Source organism: Monodon monoceros, unplaced genomic scaffold (assembly GCF_005190385.1).
Source record: "Monodon monoceros isolate NGI ecotype Baffin Bay Population unplaced genomic scaffold, NGI_Narwhal_1 Super_Scaffold_18, whole genome shotgun sequence".
Taxonomy (NCBI): Eukaryota; Metazoa; Chordata; class Mammalia; order Artiodactyla; family Monodontidae; genus Monodon; species Monodon monoceros.
This window is the reverse complement of record NW_021703774.1, coordinates 149,301,812-149,314,439: the sequence shown is the minus strand read 5'-3', so window position 1 is coordinate 149,314,439 and position 12,628 is coordinate 149,301,812. Positions and strand designations below refer to the sequence as shown.

The 12,628-nt window shown below is 42.8% G+C and overlaps 1 protein-coding gene across 18 annotated transcripts in view; it reads left to right on the top strand.

Annotated features, from left to right (window-relative positions):
• The window catches only part of MACF1 (microtubule actin crosslinking factor 1), a 342,346-nt gene that overhangs the window by 319,100 nt on the left and 10,618 nt on the right, over positions 1 to 12,628 (top strand). For 14 of the 18 annotated variants that reach the window (XM_029231096.1, XM_029231101.1, XM_029231103.1 and 11 more), the window contains 7 exons: positions 422 to 542; positions 1,098 to 1,261; positions 2,654 to 2,816; positions 4,842 to 4,996; positions 5,886 to 5,960; positions 7,030 to 7,047; positions 9,975 to 10,092. In XM_029231096.1, coding sequence (XP_029086929.1) covers positions 422 to 542; positions 1,098 to 1,261; positions 2,654 to 2,816; positions 4,842 to 4,996; positions 5,886 to 5,960; positions 7,030 to 7,047; positions 9,975 to 10,092 — 814 coding nt within the window. The remainder of the gene's footprint in view (positions 1 to 421; positions 543 to 1,097; positions 1,262 to 2,653; positions 2,817 to 4,841; positions 4,997 to 5,885; positions 5,961 to 7,029; positions 7,048 to 9,974; positions 10,093 to 12,628) is intronic. The other 4 variants (XM_029231102.1, XM_029231098.1, XM_029231113.1 and 1 more) reach the window with 1 other exon arrangement.

The window sequence follows — 12,628 nt, the reverse complement described above, 5'->3', positions numbered from 1 at the left end:
ACTGTCAGGCTTCCGTGGGACTGCCCTGCCCCCCCTTTGGCTCATTCTTCATCCCGCAGCACACAGCTCAGGCACCAGCCTCCGGGCAGCCTTCCTCCCCACCTCGGGCTGTGGGTGCCTGTCCTAGGCCTTCTTTCGGAGCCCTGGGTGCCACTCATTGCTCTGACTGCCTGGTTTCCTCACTCAACTGTGAGCTCCTGGAAGTCAGAGCCATGTCTTATTCCTTCAGGTCTCCAGAACCTGATGAAGTGCCTCACTCAAGGCCACAGTCATGTTTCTTGAAAGGAGTGCAGCCATGTACGAAGGCATTTGCAGTTGCTCCATCTGTCACAGGCTTGGCCCTTGTTAGTAAGAAGTTGCCTAATTCCATCTTAGTCCAGGAAAACTCTCAACCCTTTTCCTTGTTGTTTGTGTTTAACAGACATTTATGGAGGAGATGACTCGCAAACAGCCTGACGTGGACCGGGTCACCAAGACGTACAAAAGGAAGATCATAGAGCCAGCCCATGCGCCTTTCATGGAGAAGTCCCGCGGTGGCAGCAGTACGTGGCCGCCTGTTGTGCAGGATGCTTCCTTCCTGCTCACTGATGAGTGCTTCCCAAGTGCCCAGCAGAAATTTCTTTTCCATTTTCAAAAACCATATTGGATTTGAACAAAAAGCTTTTTTGAAACTCACTTTTCTTACACTGATAAACAATAACTAGACTCCAGTTTTTTGAATTGGTAGAAATTTGGAGTGGTGAAGCAGATTATTTTGCAGTGACCTTTCCATGTTTTGGTCATCAGCGCTGACTGTTGCGCTAATTTCATCATAAAATAAATCTGCTCCTGTAGAACCACTGACATTTCCTCAGTTCGCTAAGGTAGGACAGAATTGATTGAAGGTATGAGACAGGTACCTGTTGACTGGGGAAGAGCACCGATAGCTTTTAAGTCAGTGTGCTTCCATGTCTAAGTGTAGCCAGGTCTCGACTTCCTTTTCTCGGTTACTGACCAGACGTCATTATGAAGATCTTCTAGGTTCACACAGATGGCAGTTTCTCTTTGTGAACTGACTAAACCAGCTCTTCTAATCTCATGATTATTTTTCCTTTCAGGAAAGTCTTTGAGTCAGCCCACACCTCCTCCCATGCCAATCCTTTCACAATCTGAAGCAAAAAACCCGCGGATCAACCAGCTCTCTGCCCGCTGGCAGCAGGTGTGGCTTCTGGCACTGGAGCGGCAGCGGAAGCTGAACGACGCCTTGGACAGGCTGGAGGAGGTGAGGCCCCGCCAAGCAGCCTTCCCTGGAGGGAGGTGACTTTTATCAAAACACAGCCCTTCTGAGGCCCTCTGAACATCACCTGTGTGCCTTGACTCCCTTATGCAGAAGGAGGAACCGAGCAGTGTAGGCCAGGACTCTGTCCTCCAGGCCCCCTGGGAGGACAGACACATGTGAGGAAACCAACAACAGATAGGCCGTAGCACTGGTGGTGGAAAGCAGGCAGGCAGCCAGCCAGTCCAGGAGGGTCCAGCCTGTGACGCGACCCTCCTCGGCACCTGGCCTTGGTTGAGGATCAGGGGCATAACTTTGCAAGGTTACCGCCAAGTGTGGAGCTTCTCACAAAAATGACCATTACTGAGCCTTTTGTGTAGATATAAGCTACCCATTTCTGAAACGAGTAATTTTTTTATCGTCCTGTCATTCTATCAGTATTTTTCTTCAGTAGATTATGAAAAGCTAATCTATTTTGAAGTATCATTAACCAATCTAAAAAATATAGTACTTCACTTCCTAGTTTCTAAAACAAATTTCTAATATCTTTTACATTTTTTTATTTGTGCATATCAAAGCAGCTATGCCCAGAAGTGAGTGTTCTGTGTTTTTTGTTGTTATTTCTGTAGATCCGGTTGAGTTTTAAGCATATTTGGTTTTGGCTTTTTCTTTTTTCCCCATTCCTTCCAACTTTGGAGTTTGAAAGACCAGGGGGAAAACCGCTGCACTGTTGAAGTCATTCTGAGTCTGTGTCACTGACATAGTCCAAGTAGCTCAGCATCATTCTGCCCACTGCATAGACCTGCTGCCATCTACCAGGGCCAAATATTTAAAATGGGAGTCAGAAGGACAGTTCACTCCCTCTGCTGCCATCCCAAAGAAATGTGCTTGGGTGCAGGACTGGATTCTTGATGCTTCCAACCGGAACTCAAATTATCTCAGAAGACCAGTGGGGAGGGGGGCTGAGCCTCGAAAACATAGGCCTCTGTGTGATTATAGTTCCTTTCAAAATCACATAAGTGAGGAGTGCTAAGGACGTCTTTTCTGGGATAGAATCCATTCTCTTACATCTAAGGGGATGATCTTTTGAAAAAGTGCCAAGGGAAAGCAAGGCTGGCTCCACCCATTCTTGTTCTGCGTGCTCCGTATTTTCCATGGTGGTTGTTCAGTTACCGTTTCTCTCGCTGCTCCGTTTTACCACAGCTTGTGTAAATAATCATGGCTTTAAGTGAAGGAGCCAGAGTGTGCGTTCCCAAAAGATGCAATACACAGATATCATTGTTGGTCCCCCCTGAAAGGCCTGCATGGCTTTGCTGGATGTCTGAAAGTTTTCGTATGCTCTGGGCAGGTTTGAAGGCCAAACAGTAGGTCTTGTTGACACCTCTGATTTCTGTCTAGTTGAAGGAATTTGCCAACTTTGACTTTGATGTTTGGAGGAAAAAGTATATGCGTTGGATGAATCACAAAAAGTCTCGGGTGATGGATTTCTTCCGGCGAATTGACAAGGACCAGGATGGGAAGATAACACGTCAGGAGTTTATCGATGGCATTCTAGCATCCAGTGAGTCCCGTCATAATTCCTTGCACCTACTTTGTAGAAGCAGGCTATATTCTGGCTAAACAGTCTTTCTCAAGTTAAAGCTGTAGTCTTAGGGAAGAAGTAATGTACCTGCTTACTAAAATTGGTCTATTGTTTTGATGGAGGGAAGAACCTCCATCATTTTGCTAGGAATAAAAAATGCAGGTCTTGTTTGACACATTATGGCAAGCAAAACACATTCGAGGTATAGAAAAGAAGCTAACTCTTGTGAATAACAAGGTTCTAAGTACAGGCAGACCTTGGAGATGTTGCAGGTTTGGTTCTAGACCACCGTAATAGAGCAAATATTGTTTCCCAGTGCATATAAAACTGTTGTTTATACTATACTGTAGTCTGTTAAGTATGTAGTAGTGTTATATCTTAAAAAACGACGTACATACCTTAATTTAAAAATACTTTATTGCTAAAAAATCCTGACCATCGGCTGAGCCTTCAGCAAGTCATAATCCTTTTGGCAATAGTAACATCAAAGATCATTGATCACAGATCACCATAACAAATATAATAATAATGAAAAAGCTTGAAATATTGCAGGAATTACCAAACTGTGACACAGAGACGTGAAGTGAGCAAATGCTGTTGGAAAAATGGTGCCAACAGACTTGCTTGACACAGGGTTGCCACAGACCTTCAATTTGTTTTAAAAGGGGGAGGGAGAATATCTGTGAAGTGCAGTAAAGCGAAGCACAGTAACATGAGATACGCCTGTAAAATGTTTTTTAAAGTAAGTTTTTTACAATATCAGTTTCTCAGATTAAATCAGATTAAATTTTTATTCCTTCCGGTTTTATTGAGATATAAGTAGCATACAGCACTGTATAAGTTTAAGATGTACAGCATAATGATTTGATTTACAGACTATGAACTAATTATCACAGTAAGTTTAGTGAATATCCATCATCTCATAGGTACAAAATTAAAGAAATAGAAAAAGATTTGTTTTCCTTGTGATGATAACCCTTTGGATTTACTCTCAACAACTTTCATATGTAACATACAGCAGTGCTAATTAATTATATTTATCATGTCGTATATCACGTCCCTCATGATGTCAGTTTCTGGCATCTGCATAACAGCTTACAAAATGTATGATCGCATTTATTTTCAGCAGAAGGAATAAGGCATAAAGTTGTAAGTGACTTGCCAAGATCACAGAGCACATCTCACAGCTGTGTTACTTCACATGGGTGGCCCAGGAAGGCCTGTCTGGAGGTAATATTTGAGCTGAGACCTGGGTGATGATAAGGTTCCAGCCATGTCAAGATTTCAGGGGAGAGATAGAGGCAGAGCCACAGCAGATATAAAGTGCTGAGATGGGAATGAAGTTGGCATGTTCTAGGAATGGAAAGGTTAACACGGCTGGAGTGTCATGACCTTAGAGATGGTAAGATGTGAAGTTGGAAAGGTAGGAAACAGCCATTACTGCGGGGCTTTGTTGGCCATCATGAACGGATCAGATCTTATTCTAAAGTCAGTGGGCAGCCAGCAGAGGTTTCCATCTGAGAGACAGTATAGTCCAGTTTACGTTTTAATAAGTCACTCTGGCTATTGTAAACATTCACACTCTGGAAAGCAGTTGTCAAGAACCCAAGGCAGTAATCTAAATGTAGAAAAACTTTATCCTATTAATTCCAAATTGTCGCTCTCCTGAAATAATCTATATATCCAACAACAGTGGAGTGGATAAGTAAATTCTGAAGTTTGTTGGTAGGCCTCTGGTTTTAAATTGCATTGGGGAGGGGGGTAGATGAGTCTATAAGCAAAAATGCCAAAAACCTGAGTATGCTCTGTGTAATTTTTTTTTTGGTGATTTTTATCTTCTTTATAATATTTTATATTTTCTAAGTTTTCTAAAAGGACTATGTACTGTTTTCTAGGAAAAAAATCAAGACAGATTTTTTTTTTTAAAGAAGTATTTATATAACCACCAACCAACCAAGTAAGCCCTCTTAGTTAACGTTCCAAAATGTGATTAATTTTCTCCAGAGTTCCCTACTACCAAGTTAGAGATGACTGCTGTTGCTGACATTTTTGACCGCGATGGGGATGGCTACATTGATTACTATGAATTCGTGGCTGCTCTCCATCCCAACAAGGATGCTTATCGACCAACAACTGATGCAGATAAAATTGAAGATGAGGTACAGGAAAGAGTTGTATTTGGAGTACATTTTTGACCATAGGTTACTACTGTCCTGAATTTGGTTGGGTGTAATTGCCGTATCAGCCCTTTAGCGTGTCTGTTGGGAGGTGATTATCTGGAGTTCTTTTTGGGGATCCCCTTTTGGATGGTGTTGCCCCAGTGGATGTCTGACTCTTGAGCTGTAGCTCAGTGTCAATGAATTGTTACCTAAGTGAGTCACCTCTGTGTGGTGCTCTGCAGCTTGCAGAGAACCTCTCCAGGGCACCATGTTGCTTAGAACAGACTCATCTCTCATTCCTGAGATCCTACCTCGGGATGCAGGAGAGCGTCTTCATGTGTAGCATTTAAGGGGTGAAACATAAAAGTAATGTTTAAGATGATGTGTACCCACCAGACTTTCTGCCTAATTAAGAACTGTATCACACTGAAAATTGTATCACACCAAAAAGTGTGAATTCATTGGTAGCACATCCTGGGATGGGAGAGGCAGTGGGCCTGGTCTTGGGAGAGTGGCTTGGAGCACCCCAGGACTGACTTCCAGGGAATTTGGGCTCCAAGGTTGAAATTTAAATCAGCTCATAGTTTGCTTTATTAGTCAGTTAATATTGATGTGTGCGTATTAGCACATTTGAGGAAATTTTGAAGCAGGATGGAAGAATGTGTTGTTGTATCATTACTGGGGAATTTCTTTCATACTCAGCGTCTGAGTATCCCAGTTAGTGAGACTCACAATAGAAGATGAACACATGTGTCAAAAGCCTGAGGTGCCTAAAAAATATATAATGAAGAGCTTCTCTGATGACGTATAAAAATCTTTGTTTCTCTGCAGAGGAGGTCTTGCTTTACCCTTCACACTTTTCTCTTTTTCTGTTGTTCACAACCAATAGGTCACAAGACAAGTGGCTCAGTGTAAATGTGCAAAAAGGTTTCAGGTGGAGCAGATTGGAGAGAATAAATACCGGGTAAGAAAGAGAAAACCAGTCCTTTGTGGTGGTCATTCCTGCTGTGTGGCCCTTACAGGTGAAAGCAGCCTGACACACAGCAGATGGCTGATCCCACCTTCCCGTTACCGATGCTTGGAGTACCAAAGCCAGTGGAGACTTGCAATGCGATCAGTCTCTGGCCCTCACCTCTGTAGGTGCCAATTATCAGGTGTCCTGTGGGCTGAGCTTTAGTGCCGCACATAGTTGCATCTGGAAAATAGTGCCGTATCTAGCCAGCAGTAGCTTGTATGGGATCCAACATAGGAGACATTTCAGAGCCCTCTCTTCACTGCCAAACAGGTCTTTGAGGAAATGGAGGCACCTTTATCATAAGATAAGGAAACAATTATCTAATGACTGACCATTGCCCCCAGAGAGCTGGTCATTGTGAGCCCAAGTGGCTCGCAGGCTCAGAAAGGGCTGGAGAAGCTCTGTCCAGGCCCCACAGGACGCTCAGCCTGCTCAGTAGTCTTCCCTGGAAAGCTGTGCCGAGCGAGGCCATAACTGAGTGAACTGTGCTGTGTCTTAGCTTCTTTGGGGACCAGGGTGGGGCACAGAAGGGATCTATGACAGGACCCCTAAAATGTATCCAGCAGTTTGTCAGGGTTCTCTACAGTCCTAAAGAAGATCTAGGATTGTCAAAGAGGATTTAGATGGCCAGATAGCACAGTTACGTGCACCCAGTTAGATACAGGAAAATGAGGTTCCATTAGCACGTCACAACTGTCTTCAAGGTCCAGCAGAGCCACACCGTGCTGCTCTGAGCCAGGGAGTGGAGTGTTGGGTGACTCTGCCTTGGATCCAGCCCAGGGTTTTGAGTTAATAAGGCTCCAAGCAATCTTATAATGGTTTTCTTTCTTTTTTTTTTAATTACCTGTGAGAGAAATGAGTTAACAAAGAATATGGTCAGTATGTGTTGTTCTGCTTGGAACTGGTAATATGATTACGTGATTTTCATTCCTTAGTGTTAATTTGACAAAACGTTCTTTTCTCTCTTTTTTTTTTTTTTCTTCCTTTTCCTCCATCCTTTACTCTTAACTGTCTGTAGTTCTTCCTCGGCAATCAGGTACAGTGTGCCTTGCAAACGTTCTTTTTGGTGGAAATGGTCTGTGTGGCTAATGCTGCCTGTTCTTTGCTGTGGGGAGAGGACGTAATCTGAAGCATGCCTGGGTCATGTCTGGTAGTCTTACCAAGTGGAGAAACTGATAGCAGGGCTAGTATTGTAAAGCTGTCTCAGAAGCAAAAGGATATAAGTATATATAATTTTCCATTTAAAATTAGATTGGCTGAAGACGATATTTTGGTGGGCTGAGTTAAAAGTAGTATGGTTCTGGGGAAGTTAAAGCCATGGTATCAATCCATCCCACTTCTAAAAAAGAGCCCAGTCTTGTCAGAATACCAGACAGCACAGTTCTGATTTACACCCAAGTCTTTTGACCGTTAACACAAATTTTATAATGCACACTAAGTCAGAAAAGTCTTAGGGTATTTAAGATACTGTGTTTAAATACCTTACTAAAATTTTAGTTACCTGTGCTTACGTTACATTTTATAATCATAAGGGATGTGAGAAGGAGTGTGGAACTCATACTTGGCTTGTAGCCTGACGTTTGCCGATTATGGCCAGCCAGCATAATCTAATGGGATCAAATTAGACTTGCAAAGATTGAATGCTTTTGACTCCACTTGGTAACTCTAACCTTTTAGATCTTTTTGAGGGCTCTGGGGTCCTATGTCTTAAAGTGGAAGGAAGTTGCATGGGTAAAATTTGTCTTGTGATATGAAATCAGAAACACTAATAGTTGATTTGAAGTCTTCACTCAAAGTTCCAGGCACTGCTTTAACCACCAACTACAGTAACATTCTGGGCCAGTGGGAAGAACGAAGGATGGAAAGAAACTAAAGACAAGAACAGTCAAACTGGCTTTAAATAAGTCATTGCATAAGAGTGCCAAGTAGTACCTAAAGGTTGTACCTGTTTGCTAATGACTGCATGTGGGTACCAGGGGCCCCTTTGAAGTGGCACCGATGTCGTCCTCTACTCCACTGACCAGCAGAGGGTCAGAGGGTTAGTTCCAATGTTTGGAACAGAATTATGAAGTTTCACTTTATACACGAGGCACCTGAGGCCTTAAGGACCACTGTGCCAACAGTCACACAGCAGATGTTAGAGCAGTGACGCAGAGAAGGAAACAGAGCTTACTGTTGTTGCCTCTAAGACTGTTAGGAGGTTTTTGCCTCACTGGCAACCCCTCTCTGCCAGATTTCTGCAGATCCCTGTTTTTAGAGCTGCTATAACTCCTTCCACATTCATCTCTCTGGCCTCCCCCAGACACTTTGGCCCCCGGCTTGGGTCAAACCTCCTTTTCCCTATAGCTCAGTAAAAGCAAGTTAGAATCTTTCAGAGAGAGCTTTAGTAAGAAATTAAGGGGGAAACAAGAATGAAATCAGTGGAGTTAATTCTAAAGGTTGACAAATAAATTACAGGGCACAGTAATGTAAGAATAAAGTACAGCTTGGGGTTCCTTCCTGATTCCCTCTGGAGGACACATAGGCCCTTATTTCCTTCTTCCCCTCACTTATCCAGAGAGGACCCCAAACAGTGACTCGGGCCGGCACTGCCCCTGGGTCTGGTGGAATCCTCAGTTCCTCCCAAGGGGCCTCCCCGTTCCCACGCGTGGGGCCAGTGTCTGAGGGCAGCTTCCTTCCCGGGACAGGACCTTTATTCCCTCATGTTTCTGGGTCCCGACTTCAGTGCTCTTTACACTACACCATGCTGTGGCTGCAGTCACTTTGTATGAAAACCTAAAACCTGCATGAGATGAAAGATGTAGGACCATTTTTATTTTCAAAGAAAAGGGCTTGGGTGGGGGATGATATTTTTTTCAATCACCTTGCCTGTGTAAACAGTGAGCTTGAATCAGTGCAAAGTAATACAGAGAGTTACCACAGAAATATTAATTTTGAGGGGGGTTGGTTACGGGTCCTTCTTAAACATCCTTTCTGGCATTTTTAATTTTTGTGCCTTCTTTCAAAGTTATGGTTCTCCTTTATAACTTTGAAAATCCTAATTAAGTGATTAAATTACCCCCCTCAACATTCTCCTTAAATTAAACAATTTTAGGAATTCCATTTCTCCAACCATATGTTTGATTTTTGTTTTGAGATCTCAGCATGATTCTCTTTTGTTACCTCTTAACTTTTATTTTGGGAAGAGGATAATTTATGCAGTGGGAAACTCCAGATGTTGATAGGGCTGGGAAGTAGGAATATTTGGCAAGAAAAAAAGGAAAAATAAATATCAGAAAATCATGCTTGTTTTAACATCCCAAAATGATTGTTGAAAACTACTTACAATCAGCATGGTAGATACAAATTTTAATTTCTTCAACTAAATTTTAGTGTAAACACTAATCATTTGTTCAGCTGAAGAAAATTTTCTGCTGGTGACAACACAATTAGAGAATACTTAGGGGTTTATTTCTGAAAATGATGTGGAAAATCAAATTTCTTTCTAAGCTTGTAATAATGATGATGCTTTGCAAGGTTTTCCTTGAGACTTGAAGTATGATTTGCTGTTCTCCATTTAACTTTTGAGCACACTGTATTCGGAAGCTGACATCCACCTTAGAGCTACCTTTTCTTTTACGGAAACAAGCTAGCTTAACAAAGAATTGTATCATTGGATTTAAATTTGGGCAGGATCTTTAAAAGAAGCAAAGTGAGCTAACTCCTTGTCTGTCCTCCTTCCTCCCCTCTGGAGCAAGGTCGCAACCATCAACAGTTAACTTTATCCGAACAGAAAGTACGTCAAGATAATGACCTTTAGCTTTTCCATATTTTAAGTTTTTTGTAAAAAATGCAAAATAGTGAGAACTAAAATTGCCCCCAAACTGTGAAATTGTCATTCTATCTGAATACAGTCTGCTTAGGAAAGAAAGTCTAGCCCTGCTCTTGGGCGCCCTCGCTCACCGTTTCCCCTCGGCCCTGCAGTTTGGGGACTCCCAGCAGCTGCGGCTGGTCCGCATCCTGCGCAGCACAGTGATGGTCCGCGTTGGGGGAGGATGGATGGCCCTGGATGAATTCCTAGTGAAAAATGACCCCTGCCGAGGTAAGAAGCCGTTCTGAGCTCGTGTTCCTTGTTAGCTACGCCCTCGCCGCTGATCTTTCATGCTTCCACAGGGTGTTGGTGGTGGGGTCTGTTTGTTGATTCTGTTGTTAAGCTGCCAGGTGTCATCCCACTAGCACAGATTGGGACTCGGGTGCAGGGCAGACCAGGGAGAGAGAGCAGGAGGGTTTGATGCTGTCAGGGGAGACGGGTTTCCAGGGACACACTAACGAGAATTGGGAATTTATTGGTGTCATCAAATGTTTCTGTGTGAGGGGTTAAATTAACCCCAGCCTAGAAAGAAGCCCTATAAAGCCCTGTCGGTTCCCTGTTAGTGCTGCAGATGACTTTGCCTGTCATTCCTGTGTCTGAAACTCAGAGAGGGTATCGGGCCCCTCCTAGGCAGGGGAGGGCTGGGAGCTCCCTTAACCAGGGAGAGGAATAGAGAACACCTAGCAGTGAGCCTGGGCACTGCATTGTGAGGCATATGGTCACCTGAGTAAGTCCATGGGGTCTCAGTCTGCTTCAACCTAAAAAGGCCCAAAGGCCAAAGAGAATAGTCTACTCTTTTAGCCCAAAGGCCAAAGATAACAGTCAACTCAATGTGAGTGATGGCATCTGCGGCGAGGGGCGTGTGAGGGCCGCAGCAAGCAGGGGATGATCAGATTCCAATTGCTACATCCCGTTCAACTGCTCCTTTCCTTCCTCCTGTTAGCCAAGCTGCATGTGGGCACACAGGAGACTCCCCCACTGTCTGCCAGTTTGTCTTTCTTGACCAGTTTCTGCGTTTCCTGCTCTGTTTCTTTGTGTTTATATATTTTTTATTCTAGTTCACCATCCTGGGAGTAAAATAAAGCGCTCTGATTCCAGCTCTTCGATTTCCAGTCAGTCTCCCATAGGTTGGCTTTTAAGCTTTGTCCCTCTTACCCACATCCCAGCCCGTTGAGAATGGCTTTGCTTTTTAAACTGTAGCATCTCTTGGCTCTGTGGTATCTGCTGCCTTTATGAATGCTTTGAAATAGCCAAACCATAGCTTTTCTAACTATTATAAGTTGACAAAACAAAATATGCCTGTTGAGACAGTACCCGTGGAATTTGTTCTGAGTTTCTGTTTATTTAACAAATACTTACAGCTTTATATACCACACACTGTTTATTATAAGACCTTACAAATAATAATAACACATTTACACCTCTAGGAGGTGTAGCTACTATTATTATCTCCATTTTATAGAATAGGAAATTGAAGCATAGGAAAGTTACATAACTTGCCCGAGGAGAGGCAGCTAATGGCGGAGACAGGATTCACATCCAACACAGTCTGGCTCCTGACCTTCATGCTGTGTCTCAGATGCTAACATACCCACCACCACCCTTTTTTATATGTGTTTTACTGGTTCCAACTACATAATTAAGTTAGTAAGGCTTACTTATAAACTGAGCAGAAATGTTTACAATACTGTTATGTCACTTCTTTGGAAGTGATTTATAGTCAGAATCTGAAGCATTTGAAGCTAAAGGTTCTCAGTGAATTCAGATACGCTCATGAATTAGTTCCTCTTAACTCATTCTGCATTTACTCCAATAAACCAGAGTTTTCATAATTTTCATTAGGATTTCCTTTTTATAAAGTAGTTAGTCTTACAAACACCTATTCTGATAAAAACTAGAGCGGGTTTAAATTAGTTTTAGAACTTAATTATATTGCAAACCAATTTCTTTGATATAAAAGTACCCTCTGATTGTTTTAAATGAGGAGCTATATATATATATATATCTTTTTAACCTTAACTCAGTAAAACAACATTATTCCTTTCCAAGTCTATTAATAAGGTTTTATTTTTCATGCTGTGTGTGATTGAACTAAACAAAAGAGATACTGCATGTGACATTTTGGAATCTCTGACTGCCTGTTTGCTGCCTGCTGTACTTGCTCTCTTTACGATAACATTGTGCTGCTGGCCAAGGAGAACACTGCTTGCTTTTTCCTTATCTTGTTAGCTAGACATTGGAACCCCAAGGAGATTTGGGAGGGCCATCTAGGAGCTATTTTCTATGGAACATAGTAGCCTTTTTCAGCATCCCTTGGAGCAAACAAGGTAAGGCTTTCCCCTGTGCCTTTCCAGGAATGCCCTCATCCCAATTCCATTGACTACAGGGTCAAGAACTCCCAGCAGTCTTAGATATCATAATCCTTAGATATCGTAATCCCTCATAATACTAGTGAGGGACAGGGTGAGCTACATCTGAGCACATAAAAAATTGTGCTACGAGGGGAACACTTAAAGGCCCAGGTGGATGTAATACATGACTTAGAAGGGCATGAACATCACAAAGAGAAAAGTTCCTTGAAGCTACCTAGGGTTCTGTGAGGATTACTGTGGCTTACAGAAGCACCACTTGGGGTGGATTTTTTTTTTTATTCATTTGGGTTGCATTTCCTTGGCTCTCTGCACCATAGAGAATGTTATTCTGAGGACAGTACCCAAATGTATGACGGGGTTATAATACCAGTGTTGCACAATCGTGTTATCTGCCT